This window comes from Drosophila arizonae, chromosome 2 (genome assembly GCF_054131065.1).
Source record: "Drosophila arizonae isolate 15081-1271.41 chromosome 2, UAZ_ARI_1.0, whole genome shotgun sequence".
Taxonomy (NCBI): Eukaryota; Metazoa; Arthropoda; class Insecta; order Diptera; family Drosophilidae; genus Drosophila; species Drosophila arizonae.
In genome coordinates this window covers 29,838,649-29,864,100 of record NC_142922.1, presented here as the reverse complement: position 1 = coordinate 29,864,100, position 25,452 = coordinate 29,838,649, and the positions used below count along the sequence as shown (strand labels likewise).

General features: G+C 35.3%; 1 protein-coding gene across 50 annotated transcripts in view; it reads left to right on the top strand.

The window, feature by feature from the left end:
- The window catches only part of slo (calcium-activated potassium channel slo), a 55,656-nt gene extending 30,337 nt beyond the window's left edge, over positions 1-25,319 (top strand). For 9 of the 50 annotated variants that reach the window (XM_089462339.1, XM_089462340.1, XM_089462345.1 and 6 more), the window contains 20 exons: positions 1,477-1,587; positions 3,907-4,012; positions 7,249-7,401; positions 7,465-7,620; positions 7,873-7,985; positions 10,543-10,701; positions 10,759-10,835; positions 11,486-11,521; positions 13,735-13,806; positions 16,021-16,044; positions 17,324-17,398; positions 18,442-18,474; positions 18,620-18,809; positions 19,525-19,590; positions 21,281-21,458; positions 21,535-22,042; positions 22,260-22,396; positions 22,521-22,663; positions 22,726-22,945; positions 23,002-25,319. In XM_089462339.1, coding sequence (XP_089318465.1) covers positions 1,477-1,587; positions 3,907-4,012; positions 7,249-7,401; positions 7,465-7,620; positions 7,873-7,985; positions 10,543-10,701; positions 10,759-10,835; positions 11,486-11,521; positions 13,735-13,806; positions 16,021-16,044; positions 17,324-17,398; positions 18,442-18,474; positions 18,620-18,809; positions 19,525-19,590; positions 21,281-21,458; positions 21,535-22,042; positions 22,260-22,396; positions 22,521-22,663; positions 22,726-22,945; positions 23,002-23,139 — 2,695 coding nt within the window. In that variant the 3' untranslated portion in view covers positions 23,140-25,319. Of the gene's footprint in view, positions 1-1,476; positions 1,588-2,093; positions 2,200-3,906; positions 4,013-7,248; positions 7,402-7,464; positions 7,621-7,872; positions 7,986-9,302; positions 9,416-10,542; positions 10,702-10,758; positions 10,836-11,485; positions 11,522-13,734; positions 13,807-14,926; positions 14,978-16,020; positions 16,045-17,323; positions 17,399-18,441; positions 18,475-18,619; positions 18,810-19,524; positions 19,591-21,280; positions 21,459-21,534; positions 22,043-22,259; positions 22,397-22,520; positions 22,664-22,725; positions 22,946-23,001 lie in introns of all 50 variants that reach the window. The other 41 variants (XM_089462354.1, XM_089462358.1, XM_089462364.1 and 38 more) reach the window with 31 other exon arrangements.
- Positions 25,320-25,452: the final 133 nt, after the last annotated feature.

The window sequence follows — 25,452 nt, the reverse complement described above, 5'->3', positions numbered from 1 at the left end:
TGGATCAACTTGTGAAGTGCTCAACCGAGTCTCAAATTCCTTTGAGACAAGTGCAAAATATAATAAAAAATAATAAAAAAGAAAATTATTATTTGAGTACACATATATACATACATTTTTCATACATCCAACTCGAGCTTGTAGTATGATATGGTGCCTGCACCCTCCCCCTACCCACCCACACAGCCCCAACCACGGCCACACCCATACACCCACACACAGAAACACAACCACACACTAATTTAGTTATAATCAGAAGTACGCATGTTTTAATTGATGCACCCTAATTGCAATTAGTTAAGTAGGGGAATGAGTATGCCTGCCCGAGTTTGCCTGATTGCATGCCTGTCATAAGAGTTACAGCCCGAATACATAATAATACATATACTATAACATACCTATATACTCTCGATATGAAGACACTGTAGTAGTTTGGATTGGAATGAGTGTAGCCCTGTATACCCTGTATATATGTTAAGTATATAAACTTAGAGAGAACACACAATTATTTCTAGTACTCGTTGATGCTTTATACGATGCATGTAAGTTGAGTAGTACCAACGGTGTGCGTAGCTATTATTTAGTTAGTGAAACTCTTTTGTTTTCTCTTTCACTTTGGATATCGTTTGATTTGTGAAATACAAATGCAAAGCTATGGAGCCAGTTGAATATTAAACAAGCGCTTTGCACCTGTACCTGTACGTATTTTAATTTTTATCTTTTATTTTTATTTTCGAATTTTTTTTTTTTTTTTTTTTGTTACCTTTAATTTTGTGTTCAAAGAGATTTCTGGGGTAGCAGACTAAATTCATGCATATTGCAGTGATTATTCAGTTAATTGTATTTTTTTTGTGTCTACTATATAATTTTGTGTATTTTGATTTAATGAAAATACAATGTAATTTATATTTATAATACTGTTTACTGTTTTAACAACAAAATAACACTGACAAGTTGTAATAGTAATTATAATAAAAACAAATCAGTTGATAACCTAAACAAAAAATATGAAAATATTAATCTATAAATGAATAAGAAAAACATTTTTACAAAAAACACCAATTATATATAATACATACACATACTCATACACACACCCACGCACACATTCATCCATTACAACTGTAACTAGTTGAGCTTAATTGCAATCGTTGGTAAAGCTAAACAAAATTCAGTAGATTTTGTTTGCCAATGATTGCAGCGCACACAGATACACAGATACACAAACACACACACACTCGTACACACATGCGCATACACATATACATCGCACACATACTCACTGCACACTAATACAGCTAAACTACACGCAACACGATAGTTGTGGCATGTCAAGTGTCACACTGCTTCTGCATCCCACTCTAGAATTAAGTCACACTTTTGCTTATGAATCGACTGCCAATTCCAGAGAATTTACTAATATATCTTTCTTCCTACGACACACAAACACACCAACACCCACACACACAAACATAGACATATTGTGGTATGCGGTCACATAACATACGAGTCCGTGTCGCATTTCCTGAAGGACTTTCTACACGAAGATCGTGAGGATGTCGACGTCGAAGTAGTCTTTTTACATCGGTAAGTTTGCTTTCTGATCCCGATTTCCTTTTTCTTTTTTTCGTTTATTTCGGTTTTTTCTTTTGAATATCGATCAACGATCAAAAACACTTTTTGCCAATTTGTATAATTGATTATTTAAGTTTCTTTCCTAAGTTTCGTAAATGTGTTCTATTATACGATAATTCAATAATTTAGTTAAAGCAATCAGTAAAGAATACAAATCAGTTTATAAGCAGAATTATTATTATCGACCTCGCCGCAGGCAAGACACATTTTGTTTTGCTCTCTCTTTCGCTCTTGCTTAGAGAAGGTCTTAGACAGTTAAGTCTCTAAATAAATTAGTCAGCGCACTTAATTTAAGCATCATTGCATTATTCAAATTAGTTCGTAGCTAACACAAAATTCCAATTATGATTTTGATTTTGATTTGGACTTTTTCTGTCATATACCTTAACTTGTTCTACATAATTGATTAATATAAACTATATATATATATATAATATAACGTAATGTAAAACAAATAGCAAAGAGCCCGACCTGGAGCTAGAGGGACTGCTGAAGCGCCACTATACAACAGTGGCGTTTTTTCAGGGCACAATGATGAACGCAGTCGATCTGGAACGAGTCAAGGTACACAATAACACTGCAAGGAGCAAAGCATAAAATACATACACATATACAGAGAGACACACACACACGCGACACAAACACAACACATGCAAACAGAGTACACAAACTACAAATCTACTGAAGTAACAACTGATCAGCCAAGTCCAACCAGAGTTAGGCCGAGCCGAAGGTGCTCTGCCCTCTGCAAGGGTACATAGATAGGCATTAGCTCGACCACATACTAGTTTATAGACAGCGTTCGGCTGACAACAAAATGCAATCGCCTTTCACCCACTACCATACAACTGCCCACCTCAAGTCCCTTAGCCTTTAGACTTTAGCCTGCCATAATTCGCTGGCCACAGCCCCAGCCCCAGCCACAGCCACAGCCTCAGTCACAGCCATAGCCACAGCCCGAACGCTCTCTCAAAAATTTGCTCGTTCTCACTTTAATTTCTTGCAATTTTTCTTAGAGATTTTTGATTCTTCCATTTTCCTTTGTTCACTTGACACGTGTAAGATACTTGCAACAAGGATGATGATATCTCAGTCGGCTGTATCGCGTTTAAGCTTTTGCAAATCTACAATAATACAATTTTGATTTAATTTTTCGTTGATGGAAAACAAAACTCTTAAAAGGAATAAACCCTGTACTAGTTTTTATGTAAACCACTTTCATTTCACTCTTTTCCGATTCCTACAATAACTACATACATATCCAACTAGTAATGTTTTCGATTTGTTCACGTTGGCATTAAGTAATACTAATAACCTGCTCAATGGAATGTCCTTTTAGCTGAAATTTAATTGAAGTTTGAATTTTCTATACTATTATTTCATAATTAATAACATAGAACTAGTTTATGAATATAAATATATATATATATATATGTATATATATATATATATATATATATATATATATATATATATATATATATATATATTTACATTTTGCATAGCATAAGATTTTATATTTTTAAATATATATATATATTCTTTTGATTCGCAGCACTTTATATTTTTTCAAACTAAAGTTTATTCAATTTTTTCCCTCAATTTCAAATTAGATTTAAGTTTTCATAGCTATGTATTTGTAATACCTTGATATTTATGTATTACACATATGTAAATATGTATGTATTTTTATTAGATATAAAAGCTTCTATTTTAGATAGGATTACAGTATGAATCAGATAATTTAAGGCAACTTAAGGGTCGAAAATAACTTTAAAATCTTTTACTTTTGTACATAAATAATTAAATATATTTACATATACTATAAAGTGAAGCTGATAATTGATTTCTAGCATATTTTAATTTAGTTCTAAACGTATTGAGAATTATTTGTGGCAATTTCATAGAATATTTCGCCTATCGCACACTTAATTTTTTTCGATCAGAGACCTTAATTTCATTTTCGTTTTCTTTTCATTTTCTATTCTTTCGTCATTCTCTCGCATACTCCAACTGCACAATTATGAAACAATGTGTATTCATTGTGTTTTCACACAACTCACACACACGCAAAACTTTTCGGTTATAATACTATTCATTTCTATGCCAAAATCTGTGTAAATTGGAACTCTAACTTAACACAAAACAACTCAAAAAAAAACTTTGTACTATTTTTTTCAAAAAAAAAAAAAAAATAAAATCATATAAATATATATACACACATATATATTTACGTCCAAAACTTAATGACCAAAAACTAAAAATAAAAAGTAAACCACCCGATTTGGAACTTGAGGGTTTGTTCAAACGTCATTTTACCACCGTGGAGTTCTTCCAAGGAACCATTATGAATCCGATTGATCTGCAAAGGGTTAAGGTAAAACAATTTTTTATTTTATATGTTTCTCTATGTTCGTTGGTTAATTTACTTAACTTTTTCATTTTCTTGCTGTTTCTGTTGTTCATTTTAATTGTGCGTGTTGCCAAACCAAGCCAAACCAAGCCAAACTAAACCAACCTAAACCAAACCAAACAAAACAATACCAAACAAAACCAAACCAAGACAATTACCTTCGTATTAACATACTTAACATATTTACATACTTACCATACTTACGACTTATCAAACACGTGTACTAAACAAATTACACGCATTTGTATATGCATTTGTATTTGTATATATATATATATATATATATATATATATATATATATATATATATATATATATATATATATATATACAAATACATATATATATATATATATATATATATATATATATATATATATATATATATATGTATATATATATAGGTAGAATGTATGTATATGTATATATGTGTGTACATCTGTGTGTGTGTAACAATTATCATATACCCAATATGTATCAATGTAATATTCTATATATGTATGTATGTATGTAACTCTCAGCTCATTATTCATAATTGTGGCATAGTTTTGTGTACATCAAGAGTACGAAATACATTCATTTGAACATAATATACTTATCTACAGTAAACGTTGGTAAATTGCAATGTATTAGCAGCTGCAGCAGCATTAGAGTACCGACTTATGTGTGTGTACATTTGTTAACTATACGAAAAACACGTTCAATATAAGACATACACCCACGATGAGACACATATACTAACACCAACAGCAACACCCACACACGTATACACTGTAAATTTTTGGACGTTATTGTGTATGCAAACATTTATCGTGTTCATTGTTAGCTTAAGCCGCATTATTTTCCAAAAACCAAACACATTTTCAATATGTTAATATCTAACTTACATTATTATATATATGTATGTATGTGCTAAGTATATTGCATATAAAATAATACGAATATGCAATTCTTAAGTATTCTTTACATAAAAGACATACCTTAATACCGGATGATGGATGGATTCTTTGCTCGAAAGATAGATATGTATATGGAAATATACCTGAAAAAAACCCTTTATTAAGACAGAAAACAGAAGTGTAGTTTGTTTTTCTAGCATCAAAAAAAAACTTAATTACCATGAAAGCTATAATTGTTTTATTATATCCTGATTGTTTATCCGGAGAGCGATGCCAATTATTTAAATGCTTTCCTATCGAAGATGATTTTAATGTGCTCAAGGCTCTTTCGCGATCCTCTCGAAGGCACCAGGAGGTTTTGCTAGAATAATATATATATGCACAAGTATAAAGTGTATATAGTTTCATCATTTAAAACTGCATATTAATGAAATATTTTGAGCTTCTCTTTATTTTCATAAACGAATTTTTATCATATTAAAAAAGCATTTATATAATATCGGAGAAGTCAATATATTAATATCTTATGAGAAAACTCATTTGCTAAAAAACACATTAATAATACATGTTATCTATGAATTTATCTGTAGTTACATAACTATTAACTGTAATTCTATTATATAAAATACATAATCTATCTAATCAGATCGCGATATATTGTAAAAGAAAAGTAAATATTAGTAAAGAAAATATGAAGCATTGCAAAGGGGAGAAAAATACAAGTAAGAACATTGCAGTCGGGGACTACCGACTGCATAATACTCATTCACGGTTGAATAATTACGAAATGTAATCAAAAATCGATAATATAGTAATAAATTAATGTAATAAAATAATACTATAATAATATAATAAAATAATAATATAATAATAATAATGTTAAGAAAGGCGACTAGCTTTGATGATCAAACCTCACAAAGCATGGAGATGTACATTTTTCCGATTTTCCACGAGCCCAGTTATATTTAACTTTTGGCTAAATTCACTTCGGGTTTCATACCCAAAGGGACATATGTTACATTATGTGTATGTTGTAAATGATATAGAATCTTTCGATTTTATTCAGAATTTCTTAGTTCGTTTACATTGATATTAATATTCGGAATCTTAAGAGTTAATACTAATATTCCGTTTTCCGTTCCGTTAAAGGAGTATACAAATGAAGTAATAATATAATATGTAACAATAATTCTAATATTTGTATGAAATAATGTTACTTAATCTTAGTACTTAAATTGAATCGTATTATTTATTGTCTGCTTTAAATGTTGTGGCCTACTTAAGCAAGTAAATGTTTTACCTTAGTTGCGATTAAATTGATGCATATAAAACAGATAAGTATTATATCAGATAAGCTTTCTTTCTTTTCTTAAAGATGTCACAAATGTATGCAGTTCTTACTTAAAACTGAATACATTTAATCAGAGAAATCTTCTTTAGCTGCATGTTAGTGTATATTAAATTGCATTTACTGCTGCTCCTCTCCTCCCTCAGTTGCATGCTGCTAGAACTATTAATTTATATAAATAAGTGTACATATATTTAAACTAATAGCAAAAGCCATTTGAGTTTGGCGCTTTAGTTTGTACATTGCTTTGATCTTTAGTTGGAATTCCAAATACATTTATAAATAAAATACACCCTGAACGAAGCAAGTTCTCTGTATACCTCTACTACTTTCCACCCATGCACCGAGCGTTCGCTTTTTGAGTTGTGATTATTGTTGTTGTCACCTTTGAACTGGAAAACCAAAACCAAGAAACAAAAACGAAATCCAGCAACTCACTTAACACAAAAACAAATTGAATAACTGCTTACTGTCGCCCTATCGCCAGTTGTTGCCAAATTGCCAAAGCTTACCAAAGTCAACAAACTACTTAATGTGTATGCAAGACAAACAGGCATAGTCCACTATATGTGCCCAGTATATCATATGCTATAGAAACTATAGACAACTGATAAAAGAAAACACCTCACTTGTGACACTTTAACTACCTCAACGTGTATTATACTTAGTTGTGCAGCCCATGTACGTGTTAACCGCTTACTAATAACTGTCGACAAATCTGCTAACGTGACACCCGAAGCGATCACCCAATCACTTAACAACAAACATCCAACTATACCTAACAACCACATACAATGAACTACCTACTTACAAGAGAAACAATAATAAACTAATTGAACTTTGAACAAAGTCTGGCTATGACAGAGACATAGACAAATGACTAATCTGAACATATGTCTTTGAGACTGGTCCCTGCACAATTTGCTAATTCATATTCTATATCCCCATAAAAGGTACACGAAGCCGACGCCTGCCTGGTGCTAGCTAACAAATATTGCCAAGATCCCGACGCAGAAGATGCTGCCAACATCATGAGAGTGATTTCGATCAAGAACTACAGCGATGATATACGAGTCATCATACAGCTGATGCAGTACCACAATAAGGTAGGAAGTCTATTAAAATCAACCCCAATCGTAAGCTCTATTGATTCCCCCAATGTATTTCAGGCGTACTTGCTGAACATCCCGTCGTGGGACTGGAAACAAGGTGACGATGTTATTTGCCTGGCCGAGCTGAAGTTGGGCTTCATAGCGCAGAGCTGCTTGGCGCCCGGCTTCTCCACCATGATGGCCAATCTGTTTGCAATGCGATCCTTCAAGACGGTAAGTATAGTGCCAGAGTGCTGGAACACACGACGGCTACTCCAAACAAAATACCAGACACAAGCACACTACTGGGGTGTATTCAGATCCAGAGAGAGCAGGCAAGCAAATCAAAACTTTTGCTAAATGCAGTCAAGTGGTGAAGAAGTGATGAGATGTGGTGATGGGGCTGTCTAACTGCAGTCGGCCGGCCAATCAAAATTGTGTAAAACATCAAATCTATATTATGTATGTACGTCTTTAACCCCATAGTCGCCAGAAATGCAATCTTGGACGAATGATTACCTGCGCGGCACTGGCATGGAAATGTACACTGAAACATTGAGTCCCACATTTATTGGAATACCGTTTGCTCAGGCCACTGAGTAAGTTGCGCAGCGGGCAGTCCAATTTCTATATGCTATAAAACCATATTCGTATCGTATCGTATCTATTATACTATCTACCTACTATTCAACTATGTACTTGTTAATCGTGCAGCGTTGACAAATATCGTACCAAAACAAAACACACTCAAACAACAACATAAAACACAAGAATTATTCAAAACAATATAAACACACACACACAAATACACACAGCTTTTATTATCTGTTGATCAGTTCTAATTGATGTTGTAAAATTTTTTACTTTGTCTGTTTTGATTTTCGAAGACTTTTAATATTATGTGGTCTTCACAAATGTTTTCATTGATGTCAATGTCTGGAGAAGTACTATGTAAACATGTAAAATTGCCTGTCTATGGTGTTAAAGATTGATTTATTTTCAAAGATACACATACACACAGCTACATACACACAGACACAAAGCCACACATCGAAGTACACTGTGAACAACTAGTCGGTGTTTTATGCTAATTCTTTGTGTACTTAATGTTTTCAATGTTGAACAGCCTTCAATGTTTGCAAAAATACAAATAACAACATCCTTTGCTGAATATTCTTTTCGTTATCAGATCTCGTTGCATTTGAGGGAACTACAAATCAATGTTGAATGATAGCCACACATATACATACACACACACACCCACACACACACACCCACACACACACACACACACATGCAAACACTATGAAATCGAGAGCATTGTAAAACGCTAATTGTATGGTATCTTTGTGTGCTGTGCTCTCTAGATGCCGAGCCCAACTATGCAGCGTGCAGCATTTGAGTTGATGTTCGATGCGTTTTTATGGTTTTTGTCTTTTGTTTGTCTTATGCTTATTTCACATGAATTTTCGTTTCATTTTGGTTTCTCTGAACTTCCAAAAAAGTGTTTAATGCTAAGCCTAGGAGCGCGTGTAAAGTTTTCTAATAAGCTGATATGAGAAGTATGCCGAAGCTAACGCTTAAGCTAGATCAAAGCCTGACAAACAAATGCTACCCCAAGACACGCCCACACACCTCCCACCAAAACTTACAGACACACACACTACTCTGATATAGTATAAGTGTGCCCGTGTATGTGAACTCAGTGCCAAATCCCAACCGAGTCGAACCCCGAGCCTGAACGAAACCAATGAGCCAACTCTCACTCAAGCGAATACAACTGCAGCAAGAATAAGAACCAGAACCAGAACCAGAACCAGAACAAGAACATTTACAAGAAACAAACTATCGCCACGTAGTTACATTAGCGAACTTACTAAATCCAAACCACAACAAAACCATTTTCTAACTTTCAGTCACCAGACACACAGGCCTGGCAAAATGATTATCTTCAAGGTACAGGGTGTGAGATGTACACCGAAACTCTATCACCTTCATTTACCGGCATGACATTCCCACAAGCCAGCGAGTAAGACTCCAAAATGAGAAAAAATTAGCAAAACAAAATTTACAAAACAAAAACAAAAAAAATTACAAAAAAATAATAATGTTCTTAAAGAAAAAACTGTATAAAAAATACTTTTTCTTGTATACTATTTTGGATTAAGAATTTTATTTATATCATTTGTCAGACTTTGTTCGGAATTCTGTTTTGTTTGATTTATTCCTATTTCTACATACATACTTAATTGTAACAAACTACCTTTTGTCCCCTTTACTAAATACTACTTACTACTACTACTTACTCGTACCCCACTTATTTTAATTACCAAGTTCGATATACCAGTATGAATGGACTGCAATCAAGGGATTGAGCTCCTTCTGCTTGTATATTTAACATTTTATATATGATTTGGTTTTTGGATTAACAATCGCATTGCATCCGTTCGCATATAATAGTAACCAGCCACAAAGTATGAACAACAGTTTAGAACAAACATATTTACCTAGACACCGCTCGCTTGTTACCAACTCCGCTCCGCTCCGTTCCGTACCGCTCCGCTCCGATTAGTCCCCAGATCAAGCCCCGATTACTGATGACATCGCATATACAACATACTACATACATATACATATGAATACATATGTACATATATATATATATATATATCGATTACCCTCAAATAAATTAGCTCCACGGCACCAGATCAACTATCAACCCATCCAAAGAATCTCCCCCTTTTGGCATGAACATATACGCTTTCTGTTCTGCGTCACCCTCAGCCCGGCTCCATTCCACGCGCTGATTAGCCACAAAAAGCACAGCCAAAAGTGGACAGCATTGACTTGATGTTAATATGAATTTCCAACTATTTTTTATAAACTTTTTTTTTTTTTAATTTGTTGAATTGTTGAATTTTGTACGCATTTTGCCTAGCATGTGGTTTCTTCGTATGAAGTGCAATTAGTTTTTTCTCCAGTGTACGCTTTGAACGCACATACACACCGAACGCATGCTCTGTTCAATAAGGTTTGCACACCATAGTGTAGTGATATTTACTAAGCTTAATTAAGTATACGTAAATGTTCAATCTATCGACACTTCCACTCGATACTGAACTAACAGAATTGTACGATTTCTTCCGCTGCTTGTAGACTGTGTTTCTCCAAGCTAAAGCTGCTGCTGCTCGCCATCGAGATCAAGGGCGCCGAGGAGGGTGCAGACAGCAAGATTTCCATAAATCCGCGGGGCGCCAAGATTCAGGCGAATACGCAGGGCTTTTTCATAGCACAAAGCGCCGATGAGGTCAAGCGGTAAGTCCTAAATGTCTGTCTCTTCCTCTTCTGTAGCCAGTTCATCTCTGTTTGTAGCGCGTGGTTCTACTGCAAGGCGTGCCACGAGGACATCAAGGACGAGACGCTCATTAAGAAGTGCAAATGCAAAAACTGTAAGCATACCTTTGTACCATTTCCCTTGACTCGATAAGACAGTCTCTCTGTCACTGTACGTCTTTGGGTTTCATTTGTTTCAATTTACTTCTTGTATTTCGTTTTTGGTTTTATATACATTTTATATTTTGACCTAATTTCGTCGAGAGCTACGTGAACAGCTTAGATTAAAGTAAACTCTAAGTGAAGGCAAATTAAATAGCTCTAAGTTTTCTCCTTAGGTTCAGGCTCCCCTTATACTAGTTAAGCAGCGCGAAACAAGTTCACACTCTCTATACTTATATATTATATATGATGAACCCTAATCGACCCTACAGCATGTACCGGTATATATATGTATAACTATCTAATTTATTATGAACAACTCTTAAGCCACAATTCTATATGTCAGACATTGTGGGTCCCTCAAACCCCATCAACAACAACGACATAGATACGAACCCTAGCTAACAAAATCAAGTCGACTTCACATGCGCATATACCTACATACGTACCCCTTTCTCTCTATGTATGTGTGTATGTACGTATATATGCATGAGTGCGTGTGTGTGTATATATGTCAGATATATATATGCACAGACGAAGAGCAGATACCGAATGAAATGCAATACATAATAATACAAATAACTGTCATAACTTTGTCCCACAGTGACTGTTCAGCCGAGGAGCAAATTTGACGACTTAGGTAAATCTAAATTGTTCAACACGTTAATGTTAATCCCAAACAATCAAATCAATCCACATCAACACAAACACAGACACACAACAGTAACATAATTCTATGATATAAAAACAAATGACCAATGCCACCACCCAACCACCAACCCAACCAGTTTTACCCCTAAATCAATCCAACTTTCTTTCAACTATGCAAATTACGAATTTCCTTTTGTTTGTATGTACTTTAAATACAACAACAACTGATATTAATCCATTATCAAATGTAACAAAACCAATTCCTCTGTTTGTCATACATTTTTTCCAAGCCTCTTTTTCGATTCCTTTATTATTCTTAATACATCTCTAGTGCACCACCTCACTCCCACCTGTTCAGGTACACACTCTTTTGCAGTTTCCTTGTTTTTTTTTTTTTTTTTTTGTATTCTTTCCAACATACTTTTCTCAATCAGTTGATTTTTCATTATGGATAGTAAACAGTGCAAAAATTAGTTTCCGCACGTTAAGAGTGTGCAGCCATGACTTGTCCCTCTCCAAGAAACTCACCCGCAAATATAAATTAACATACATCTAATGAACAATAAGAACAATGAGAAGTCCCGTCCCGTCCCCTACCTTTGGATATGTGCAGTTAATTTTTCGTCACTTTGTTTTCTTTAATTACAATTACAACTGATATGCGCCTCTTCTCGTATATAATCCAACACACGACTGCATTGGATACACACACATATATACTATATGCCATTTACAACTATACCCGCAACACACCCAAGTATATACATACATACGTTTACTGATGGCTTCCCCTCAGCTGTAAATATGTTTGTGCCATATGCAACCCATGTTTTTGGATTTAACTATTACCAACATGTACTCTGCCACCGAACTGCAATCATTTCAAACTTATTTTGATTAGTAAATTCCAGATATTTGTTTTTGAGTTTGTGGTCCGCTTTGGAGCTCGCCGCCCAGTTCTCAGCCGGCATAAATTGCTTAACAAATAATAATAATAAATATAATATTCTTTTCTGCATGGAAAGCATAATCAATTTCAATTTTCTTTTTAACATATGTTGAGAGAAAAACTCGAATTGCTTCTAGTAAAAGTAAAAGATCCAACTTGATGGCAAGAGTTTCTCTAAGTATTTCCTTATATTTGATACCTACATATATTCAAAGTGCACAATTAATATTTTAACTTTCTCGCCCTTATCCCTGGCTGTGTCTCTCTCTTACTCTCTCTCCTCTCTCTCTCTCTCTCTTTAAGTCAATTTTTGCTCTCCTCATTTTGATTTTTTCGTACCTTTTATATGTGTTTGATGAAACGAAATCAAATTTATATAAACAAAACAAAAACGTGCATGTAACCGAGCACAAATACTAATAAGGAATTTATATATTACACTGTCACCGAATCAAGCTCCTTGAAACTCTACTTTTAAATAAATATTTTTGACTCACCTTTGCAGCTGTGATTTACAATTGCGTTACTAACGACATAAACCTAATTCCGAATAAACTACTTTATATATATAAATACAGTCCTTTTACTATGTAGTAGCAATAAGTTATTCAGATGCTGCCACCACTCGAAGTCTATAAATCTTTATGTTTAAGTTTTAAGTTGATTATCTACTTGGCGTGGCACTAACCTCCCCCACCTCGAAATCTATATAAAATTTATAATTGTAAATAAATACTTGAGCGTAGATATCCTTTCCAATTAATAACAGTGTAAATAATTAATGCCTCGATACGAGAACAACAACAACAACAACAACATTAGCATATATATTAAGCGCGCGCTCCATCATCTAACATGACGTCACGTGACTAACATTAAAGTTAATATATTTGGTTTCTATGTAGCATACTGAATAAACATCTCTATCTCTCTCTCTCTCTCTCTATCTGTCTCTTATATATATATATATATATATTTACTATATATATATGAGCAAATGCGTATTATCTATCTATAAACTAGCACCAATGTTCTCAAGTAGTTAGTAAGTTTTCCAGTTAATGCGTTGCCTGCGTCTGGCTTAAAAACATAGTTAATCGCACCTAACTGGGATAAGAGATGCTCCATATACTCGTATACCATGTTTACTGATTAATATGCCTAGTGTTAAGTCTAGTTAGATTCGTGTGTGTATGTGATATGTGGCCCTCTTACATGTATATACGAATATCAATACCCTAACCGTCTTCCAGATGTGGGCATGATTATGATGCAGACAGGGATGGTCAACCAAGGGATCACATCAGTGATGAATACAATGGAGGGTAAATTGTAAATTAAAATCCAAAATCCAAACTAAAAGAAAAACCAAAAATAAATTAAGTCCCAATAATAGTTTCAAGTTTTGGTGCCTATATTTGTATATCATACAAAGCCAAAATGATTTATTTGTTGCTGCTAAAGTGTTGAACCGCCTACCTAACCGTATTTAGCAAAGCACTCTTCAAAATATATATAGAAATACATATATTTTTTCGGCTACTCAAAATACTTCAAAAACTCTGATTTTGAAGAGTGCATTTGACATTCGGTCAATCGAATTTATTTGACTGTGAAGTAAAATTGAACCAATTATCAAACTTAAATGAAAATCATAAAAAGAAAAACATTTGGTTAATAAAAATGCTTGCAGATTAATAAAAATAAAAACAAAAACGTTTAAAAATTCCAGTATTAATCAGCATTATAAAATAAATCCTTTTTTTTTTGACTAGTACTATACGTAAATGCTATATCATTGTACTTGTGCTAAAGTCCCGGCTGCTAAATGCGTACTCCCGCATCTATATCTCCTCGCCTTGCTTAACTCGAAGGGAATCTAGTGTAAGTGAGATGGATAGCTGAGATCGTCTAACTAGCTGGGAGGTGTCTTAGGAGGGGTCTATCGGATAAGAATAAGAATGTCTACAGAGAGTCGGAAGAGTGCTAAATTACCACATTTTGTTGTTCTTTCTGTCGCTCTATTGTTTCGCTCTATCGTATATATACTCAGTATAAATATACCATTCAACATAGAGTTAATTAGTTTGCAACGATTTCTGGTTTGATTCTACAACGTCGCGCGCATAATTCATATCAACAAAATCATCAAAATAGCTGATATCTCTACATACCTTACCATCATGAATTACATACCATATATTTAATGAACGTTCAACGAAGACGTGTGAAGTGTGACATGTTTTTATATATATATAAATATATTGAATCTCTAATTTTATATATATTTTACCGTTTGATTTATTGATTTCTTCCGTTGATATTTATAAAAAGTATATTATTTGATGATTTCGAAATGAATAAGCAAACGAACTATCATTACCTTACCATCATTTACCTATTCACACATATCCTATACAATTCTGTTTTCATGAAACGAAACAGTGGCCACCTTCCGGAAAGGCGTCCGAGCCGTACAAATGGTTGGGCGTGCAAGTACGTATAACTTTCTCCCTATGCTCTCTCTCTCTGTCTCTCTATCTCTATCTCTATTACTTTATACTATCTCTATATACATACATATAACTTCTACATGCCTCTACTCTACCGTAACTCAAATAAGCATACGAAACAAATTAATGAAAAAGAACATTACGACTCCACATAATATGCCACTCAACAAATACTCTTACATTCAACTACTACAACTAACCAAGTGAAAGAGTTCTCTCTCTTTTTTCTAAAACGCTCACATCCGATTGCTATGCGCAAAAGTTCAGACAGTCCTCGAGTCTAGTCTAGCTCCCAATGTCAATCACTCAATACATGTCTACCAGCTGAATAAAGCGCACTCACACACATTCACAATACATACATACACACATATACACACCTACACACACACCTCTAATCGTTTCTTCTCGTTCGTTCTCGTAATTGTGTATTTTTCATAATCAATTATTAACTTAACTACTTAGTGTGTGTGTGAGTGTGTAGTTAAGTCGCTAGTACTAAAAAAAAAAAAAAAAAAAAAAAAAAAAAAACAATTATAAATGATTCAAAATTTCAATACTTAAATGAGTATAATTCATAAATTGTTTTCGTAAATTTACTCTTCGTATGTATTCCATACTACAAACTTGTAAACATTAAACATTTATTTCTAACTATCGTATTTAGTACAAACTCTCTGTATCGATCTATACATGTCGACATCACTTCATACATCAGATATATCACATATATGTTATATATGTATATTTATATATGTATACTTTTGTTTTCGTTTCACTATTTATTGAAATCGGAGTCGGACATACAATCCATTATACTATCATCCAATATTTATGTACACATACAAAACATCTAAAGAAATACATAAATTTCTGACTCTGGGGTTTGCTCTTTTTTTATGTAAACATATATAATACTTCTATATATTCCCCTACTCGTATCTCTATTCGTTCGTACCAACTACTTCTACTACTACTACTACTACAATACTCGTACTATGTATTTATATGTCTGTGTGTGTGTAGAAGACGATGAATACTCGTTGTCAAGTAAGTCTAACTAATTCAAGTTTTCAACTCATATACTCGAAAATAAGTTTAAAGCCACATTTGAATTCGTCATAAACATTTATTAGGATTCACATTCTAGAGTTTTATGAATATATATATTAATTTCCTTTCGGTTATTCTTTAGTGTGCCAGTGCACGTTTCTTGACTTTTGATTTGGATCTTTCTTTCGTCGAAAAATGTTTGTGTTGTAACTAGTTCTCTTCTGTTTAAGAAATTTCGAAATTTCATATAAATTGTAAACCTATTCAAGTTACATATATGTTAAGCAACAAAGTTACTCCCGATTACATTTAAAGAGAAAGCGTAGCAAGCATCCGTAGAGCAATACCAAACACCGTTGAGCATTACCATCAGCTGCCCCGCCAATCGCCGCCCGTGCACACAGTACACCCAATCAGTTAAGGAGCGAGCTTGTTAATACTCTCACACTCTCACACTTGCCAAGTGCCATAGAGAATGTGTTAAACGATATCTTAGTGCTGTGTTCTTAGTGCAGACTCCTAGGTAGCAAAGTCTTGAAACTGTTCTTTGAGTGGGTGTTAGACTTCTAGTGCATAACAGTCGAACTAAACGCTTTGCCACATCCAGCCTTTGGAGCAGCAATATAAGGTTTATGCTTTCATTGTAGCCAAAGCAAACACTTGAGATCCTAACCAACTTGTAACTTAACTGCAACGCCTGCTTTTCTTGCTTATTGCTTATTGTAGTGTCGTGCACTTGTCTATCGATTGACTATTGATTGCCTCCAGTTTCGCAATTCCGTATATATTCGCATGTTTTATTAAGGCCTTGATTATATATATGCACTTTTTTATACAAAATAATACAATTATGTAGTTTAGTACCAGTTCCCAAGAAAAAAGCCAAATAAATATAAATAAAATTGCCTGAATTCATTCCCCTGATCATGTTGATCAACTTTCCTTACTTTTCATTTATGGCTTTCGGTTGAACACACACCCAATGTCGAGCCCATTTGATTTGCGTATGATTTGTGAAAAGATATTGTGATCTTGCTTTATGTACAACCGCAACTCTTTCAGTTTTAGTTCACACAAACACAATATTCCCCCCAAAACTCTAATTTGATGTCCTGCAACAGCAAAAAAAAAAAAAAATTAAAATTTTTGAGCTTCACATAAAAAAAAGCATTGTCTTTTACACGAAAAAAAAAAAATAAAATACAAACAAAACAAATATAAAAACCAATTTGATTACCTGAAGCTGTGCGATAACAATACCAAAAATATCTTACAGATGAACACCATCCTGCACCCACATTTACGCCACCAGAGCTACCCAAGCGGGTGCATGTGCGTGGATCTGTATCGGGTAATGTCCTCAATATCAGCTTGTTTAAGAACTCCAATCACATGATATACGTACTTAAGTCTGTCCATTCTGTACACGAAAGAGAAAGGTTATTTTGATCACAGAACGTCCTACAGTTTACTTTGTACACACACACACATGTATATCTCATTTAAGTATACATTTGTATTCTTATTTGTCTGTCCTAAGTTGCCTTATCATTGCCTTATCATTTGTGCTCTACTAAAAAAATATATCCACGAAAAACTAACTAAAATATAAATAAGGAACTGCAAACAATTAAAGAAAGTAAAACAATTCAATAATTAGCTATTTGTTTATATTTTGTTTTCTGTTTTGGGTTCTTAAACATTTTCAGTTAGCATTCCAATGTTTTTGCGTTGAGTAAACAGAAATTGTTATTGCTAATGTAAAAACGAAAAAAAAAAACAACCAAAATAATTAAATTAAATAATAAATAATGTTCATTCAATTAATTAATGTAAATGTTTATATACAGCAACTACTACAAGAAACCAACTGCCAACTCTATTGTACCAAAAGCTTGTTCTTACAAATTATTTAAATTCGATATTGATGTCTACTTATTTAAAGCATTTCACTATATATTTTTGTAAACATTTGTGCGTGTGTGTGTGTGTCTGTTGTGTTTGGTTTTGCATACATACTATTCGCTTGTTAAATACACTGTTTATTTCTTGACTCCACTCACACGCATCACAGCTACAATATATGCGACCCACTAGTCGAGTATCGCAACAACAACTTCAAGCATAAGTAACTCGCTTACTTACCTCTGTACACGCGGCTCAAAGTACCTTTCTTGATTAACTTGGCCAAAATGCATCATAAATGACTCAATCCCAATTTCCTATGCACTCTGCCAGCTGTACCAGAGCATTTAATCATACTAAATTGCCGTTTTCTCTCTCTTTTTTCACACAAACTGTCACCCACCCTCTGTCTCTCTCTCTCTGTTCGCTCTCGCTCTCGCTGTCTGTCTCGCTCGCCAACCAAAAACCTAACAACTGCAACTGCGACAGGTGATATAACACGTGACAGAGAAGATACGAATCGTAAGTGTCAAATTGTATTTAGCTCGACTCTATCCACTCCAGCTTGCTCCAAGCGAAGCCCGATGGTCAATGCACTCAGCTATAACTTAATCTGTTTCTTCTGCCATCTCTCTCTCTCTTTCTGTCTCTGTCGCTCTCCTTGCAGTACTCAATCGGAACGTGCGACGCCCGAACGGAACTGGCAACGGCACAGGTGGCATGCATCACATGAACAATACGGCCGCTGCAGCAGCAGCCGCCGCAGCGGCGGGCAAGCAGGTGAACAAAGTAAAGCCTACGGTGAACGTGAGCCGACAGGTGGAGGGCCAGGTTATATCGCCGTCGCAGTACAACAGGTGAGTGGCCGGAATTGAGGCAGCCCTTAGCATAATCCGAGCACATATATACAGACACAGTGCATAATATATATATATGTATATACATACGTATATATATACTTGTGTACTCCATTGGGCGGGACAGCACGGAACCAACTACACTTCAACTACACACACTGCGAGGGGGGCACTCGGCTTCAGTTACAAAGTATTTATTATACATATGTTCTATATGCAAAGCAAATCGGTTATCGAGCAGACACTTATGGCCTTCGCTGTTCAGCTGTATTCTATGCGTTATGATTTCTTGCGTTTCCTTCTCTTCTTTTGCAACAACTACAATAAGAAATAAGAAAAAAGACAACAAGAACAACAACAGCAGCAACAAGGAAACAGAAACAAACCATTAAACATACGTCTTCAGTTTGATCACCTTATCATTATTTCTTTTACTCTAATACACCTAACAAAATAAGAATAACACTCAGTTCGATGGCCCTTCGACGGCTCGTACATATGTAAATGCTCTTTAAATACTCTCTCTCTCTCTTTCTCTATACATATATATATAAATATATACATAGACTAATCCTAACACCTAAACAAATTGTTTCACTAACAAAAACACCTTTACAACAACTATTAAACAAAAATGAACAAAAAAGACAAAAAAAAAAAACCAACAACAACAACAATTTTATATGTATAAAAAACAAACAACATTTTGTTTCAGGCCACCAGAAAATGATGCTAACCCTTATGCGGGCTATCAACTTGCTTACGAAGTTAAAAAGCTCATGTATGCGTCCATAATTTCCTAGAAATTTTTACTTAACTCAAATTATAAGAAGCCAAAAGCGTTTTTAACTACTACTACTACTACTACTATAACTTAGTATTCGTAAATACTTATTCAAACTATGCGCATTTTGTTAAACACACATTAATTGATTGATTGATTGAAAGCTATTCCATACATCAATACCAAATACAATTCGTTAACCATACGTATGCGTAATTTTTTAATCACATTGCTCTCTGTGTGCGTTGATTTGTTAATATATGTATGTATTTATGTGTGTCTCTGTCTCTCTTTGTGTGTGTATGTATGCGTGTGTGTGTGTGATTCATATAACATAGTAATACTCTATATGTAAATTCATTCATCTTGTTTCGCCTATTCAAAACTCTCATTGTCCTTGAGGGCTTGATTTTCATTTCATAAATAATAATCCTACTTGATGAAATTTTGTGTCGTAATTGTAAATTGTTAATAACTTTGCTGCATTTGAATCGCTTATATATCATTGCATATGTGTGTTTGTGTCTGTGTGTGTTTGTGTTTATGTCGTGTACATCAAGTTCCATGCATTATTTCATCATTACTAAAGCAAACTTAATACTGATTGACTCTGTTTTCTAATGCAATCGCCATGAGTCAGAGATCCAGTTCAAGTTAAATTTATTCCAGTTCTATCTATATTCATGTATATATAGATACATATGTAAATATTGTTTTTTAAAACAATCTTTTCAAGTTTTCTTTTTTTTTTTTTTATATAAAGTCCTAAATACTTAAAGGGCATCATATGCATCTACAATTCCAAAGTAATACAACGAGGCGATATACCCATTGACTAGTGTAGATCCAAACTCTTTTGGCATCTCTTTCTCTCTTTCTCTCTGTTCTTCTCTCTTTCTCGCCCTCTCTTTGTCTATCTTCTACATACTTTTATGCATTCACTTCTTAAGCACTTTTGATTTTTTCAATCCGACTGCAAACTGTGCACAAACTTCTAGTGTTGTGAAGTGCACCACGGCAGGGCCCGCAGCTGTTGCATGTGGCGTGTCCCTCGTGCATGCCCCACACACACACTTGCCACTCGCTATTATCTGCGCAATGTGCCCGAGGGCGGTCGCATTCAATTCAAATCGATTCAATTCAAATCGATTCCATTCGATTCGATTCGAAAAGTCTGCTGCCATCGCCGGGCAATTGCTAAAGCGTTTTGCGTAGTTGAACATTGATTTGAAATTTTTTTTTTCTGAATTCATATTTTAAAATACCTATATTGGTTTGTCATTTGTATTTTGATATTCGTAATTTCGCAACTATTGTTACTAGCACAAGCTCTACCTCTTCTCTCTATCAGCATACATATAAGAATATATGCATATTTTTTAATATATTTAGCTATCTATCGTTTCGAAGACACTTTTCTTTCAATTTGAATTTAAAAAGCTCCAACTACTCAAGTATTCAAGTATTTTCATAAATTATTTTGATTATTAGTTTCTTTGAACGAAAATCGTACTCGTAGCGTTACGAACAACACTTTGCATTTGGATGTAGCGTTTATTTTGATTGATTGATAATCTGATATGCCATGAAATTGATAAGAAAAATTCCCAAAAATACCACAAAAAAAACTTTATTTAGTATCCTGGCCCACTTGGTTAATACTATTTACTGATCTGCTTGCCTCTAGGCCAACGAGTCGCAGCTCCGGCACCGGCACACAAAATCAAAACGGCGGCGTCTCCTTGCCCGCTGGCATTGCGGACGATCAGTCCAAGGACTTTGATTTTGAAAAGACCGAAATGAAGTATGACTCCACGGGCATGTTCCATTGGAGTCCGGCGAAGAGCTTAGAAGACTGCATACTGGTAAATGCCTTGGGCCTGGGGGAAGCCGAATTCACTTATGAGCTATGATTTCACTATCCCAATTCCATCTCTGCAGGATCGCAATCAGGCGGCCATGACGGTCCTAAATGGCCACGTGGTCGTTTGCCTATTCGCCGATCCGGACTCACCGCTGATTGGGCTAAGGAATCTGGTAATGCCGTTGCGTGCATCCAATTTCCATTACCACGAGCTGAAGCACGTGGTGATCGTGGGCTCCGTTGACTACATACGGCGCGAGTGGAAAATGCTACAGAATCTGCCCAAGATTTCGGTGCTTAACGGATCGCCGCTGAGTCGTGCCGATCTGCGGGCGGTCAACGTCAACTTGTGTGATATGTGCTGCATATTGTCTGCAAAAGTTCCTAGTAACGACGATCCAACACTGGCCGACAAGGAGGCCATCCTGGCCTCGCTCAACATCAAGGCCATGACCTTTGACGACACGATTGGCGTGCTGAGCCAGCGCGGGCCGGAGTTCGACAATCTGAGCGCGACCGCTGGCAGCCCGATTGTGCTGCAGCGTCGCGGCTCAGTCTATGGCGCCAACGTGCCCATGATAACAGGTAAACTGCATCGCACTAGGTTGGCCGAGTTTACGAACGACCGAACGAAAACCGTCCTGCCTCAAGCGGTGTATGCGAGGCTGACCATCATTATTTGGGTTAGCTGGGAAATGGGGGTAGGACGGGGCCATGGTCAGCCTCCATACACTGGCGAGCTAATTTGAGAGAGGCACCTAACTAATGGACACAATGTTTTATTGTTGGTTGTCGTTTAAAGAACTGGTCAATGATAGTAACGTGCAGTTTCTCGATCAAGACGACGACGATGATCCAGATACAGAACTATATCTAACGCAGCCGTTCGCCTGCGGCACGGCGTTCGCTGTGAGTGTGTTAGACTCGCTGATGTCCACGGTAAAGTCAAGTCGCACAGACACACACCAAATGAGCAGCGACCCCTGAACACTATGCTTTCTTCTCTTCTCTCCCCTCTCTCTCTCTCTCTCTCTGTCTTCGGCTTTTTTATACTGCATCGCAGACATACTTTAATCAAAATGCCTTAACACTGATCCGATCGCTGATCACGGGCGGCGCCACACCCGAACTGGAGTTGATTCTGGCGGAGGGTGCCGGTTTGCGGGGCGGTTACAGTACCATCGACAGTCTAAGCAACCGCGACAGGTGAGTCTGTCTGCATAGACGAAATCATATTTGGCAACTAAATTCCCTTGGCTCAAACACAGATGTCGCGTGGGACAAATTTCGCTGTACGATGGGCCGTTGGCGCAGTTCGGCGAGTGTGGAAAGTATGGGGACTTGTTCGTTGCCGCCCTCAAGTCGTATGGGATGCTCTGCATAGGACTCTACCGGTTCAGGGACACTAGTTCTAGCTGTGATGCGAGCAGCAAGCGTTATGTAATAACCAACCCACCCGATGACTTCTCATTACTGCCAACAGATCAGGTGAGCTCAGTGGCCTTTCATATAGAAGAATTTATTTGAATACTTTATTCATATAGGTATTCGTTTTAATGCAATTCGATCCGGGTTTGGAGTACAAGCCGCCCGCAGTGCGTGCGCCCGCTGGCGGTCGCGGCACCAACACACAAGGTTCCGGGGTCGGTGGGGGCGGCTCCAACAAGGATGATAACTCTTGATTGTTACTGTGTAGCGCCTTAACTGATGGTCCTTATTCGTACATTTGAACGTTGGAGAAGTTAATTGTGAGCAGAGCAACGCATTTATGGCAAAAGTATTGGCACAACATTTGGCTCAAAGCGCGCCGCGCTCAGCGCATTCAGGTTTAGCGTTATAGGCAATAGGTATAATCTGTATAAGCTGTAACAACACAACAAACAAACATACACACACACTTACACACACTTACACCTGTGTATATTCTGTGTACCTATGAAAATTGTAACTAAATCAAAAGCTAACCCAATGGGCGTAAGTTAGGTAAAAATTTGAAATGCGTGCCATAAATGCGTTACTCTGTGCTTTTATATTTGCGGAGACACTGCTAAACGATCAAGGATAACGACATTGTCGCCACCAACAGAGTCTCTGCAAACATAAAAGCCACAAATGTATTAAAGAAAGAACAACATCTTTGATATCCATCGTTCAATTGTCAGCTGATTGCTTCCCACACCATTCCGTATGCCTTTTAGAACCTTGAAATTGACATTTTATCTATAATTTTGTATCTATATATGTATCCCAAACTATCCCCATTTATTGTATCTTATAATTATTCTTTCTTTTCGATTATTGTTAGTTCGTTTTGGTTTCTGTTTCATTTCTCTATATTATTATTTTGTAATCTTTCTCAATATGTTTTCAATAAACTGTCTCTGTATACAATCTTGAGTTTGAAGCAACAATCATAAGTTATTCTTAAACAATGGGTATGTACTAGTCATAGACATTATCATTGTGCCAATTAATTTCATTAGCCATTAATTTATCATTGTTATCATTAATTTATATCTTTAATTCACATCTTGAGTTCAGTTCATGGCGCTATCATCGCAATACAAATCAAATTATGCAATTCGATATGAAAATTCATCTCAATGGTGTGACGTAAGCAATTGGGAACCATTAGTGAGGTAAGCTACACATTAAACAAAGAAAACCAAGCAAAATATCAACTCAACAACTCTTTACTCTCAACATGGGAGAGAATATGTATGCCAAGTGCATCTCTTCTCAATCTGAGTACACCTGCGTGTGTTAATTTTGCATTCAGCTAATGCTTTGAGATAACAAATACTTACACACTCTAACTTAGTATAGGCAGGTCTAGGCAAAGCTATGTACAAATATGTGTCTAGGCAGCAACAAGAACTACGCTACAATCGATGCTAGACATGCACATACCAAAGAAAATGAAAATGAAAATGAATATGAAAATGAAAAGAAAAACAAAACGGAAGCTATGTATCTGAAAAATTGATAAAGATATTCGAGAAATCGCTTGACCGCTGAATGGAAATCCAAAAGTTGAGTCATTCAAGTTCAAAAACTGCATTTAGATGTTTCTGAGCATGCGCAAAAAAATATATAAATAAAAATAAATAAATAAAGATTTATATGAACGTATTATTACTAATTTAACTATAATGTTCGCAAAAAAAAAAAAAAAAAAAAAAAAAAAAAAAAAAAAACCAACACACAAAAAATTCCTTGCGATATTTAATTGAAATTGAAACAATTAAACCTTATAAACCACAATCACATGCATACATATTGAGTATCTAGGGAAGAAGAGGAAGAAATAGTATGGATAGACGAATATTCCAAGTTTTTTATATCAAAGCTTAGTCAACATACAAACAATGGTTGTTTCAGCAAAAATGATACTAATTGCATACTTAAAGTCAAGTCAAGTGAAGTCAAATTGTCATTAGAGTCAAAAAGACTCAAAGGCATGCCCAAGCCCATGCCACTAGCTATTTCAGTTTCATCAGATTTCAGCATATATGTACATACACACTGTATGTGTGTACAACTTTTTTAATAAGAAATATTTCCTAACTCTAATTCAAGGCCATTCCACGTAAACTTCTCTGTAATACATAAATCAGAATACTTAAACACACACACATACATATATATATATACACACATATATACCTAAATATATATATATTTAAACTAAGTAGCGCATTTCAAATCATAACTAAGCAGTAGCAACACATACATACATACATACAAACATATGAATGTAGCTGAAGATAGTATAGTACATGCGAGCATTGATAGATAGATAGATCTATAACTATCTAAACACATTTAGCGAGCAGTTGACAAAAAAGAAAAAAAAAACAAACAAACGTAGTTAGTAATATTTTTATTGTATGTATGATGTGTGCGGCGCTTTTTACGTGCGTGCCTATTGAGCAGCAGCTGTGGTGTTCTAAACAAATTTTTTTAGATAAATAAAACGAATGTTGACCGAAAGA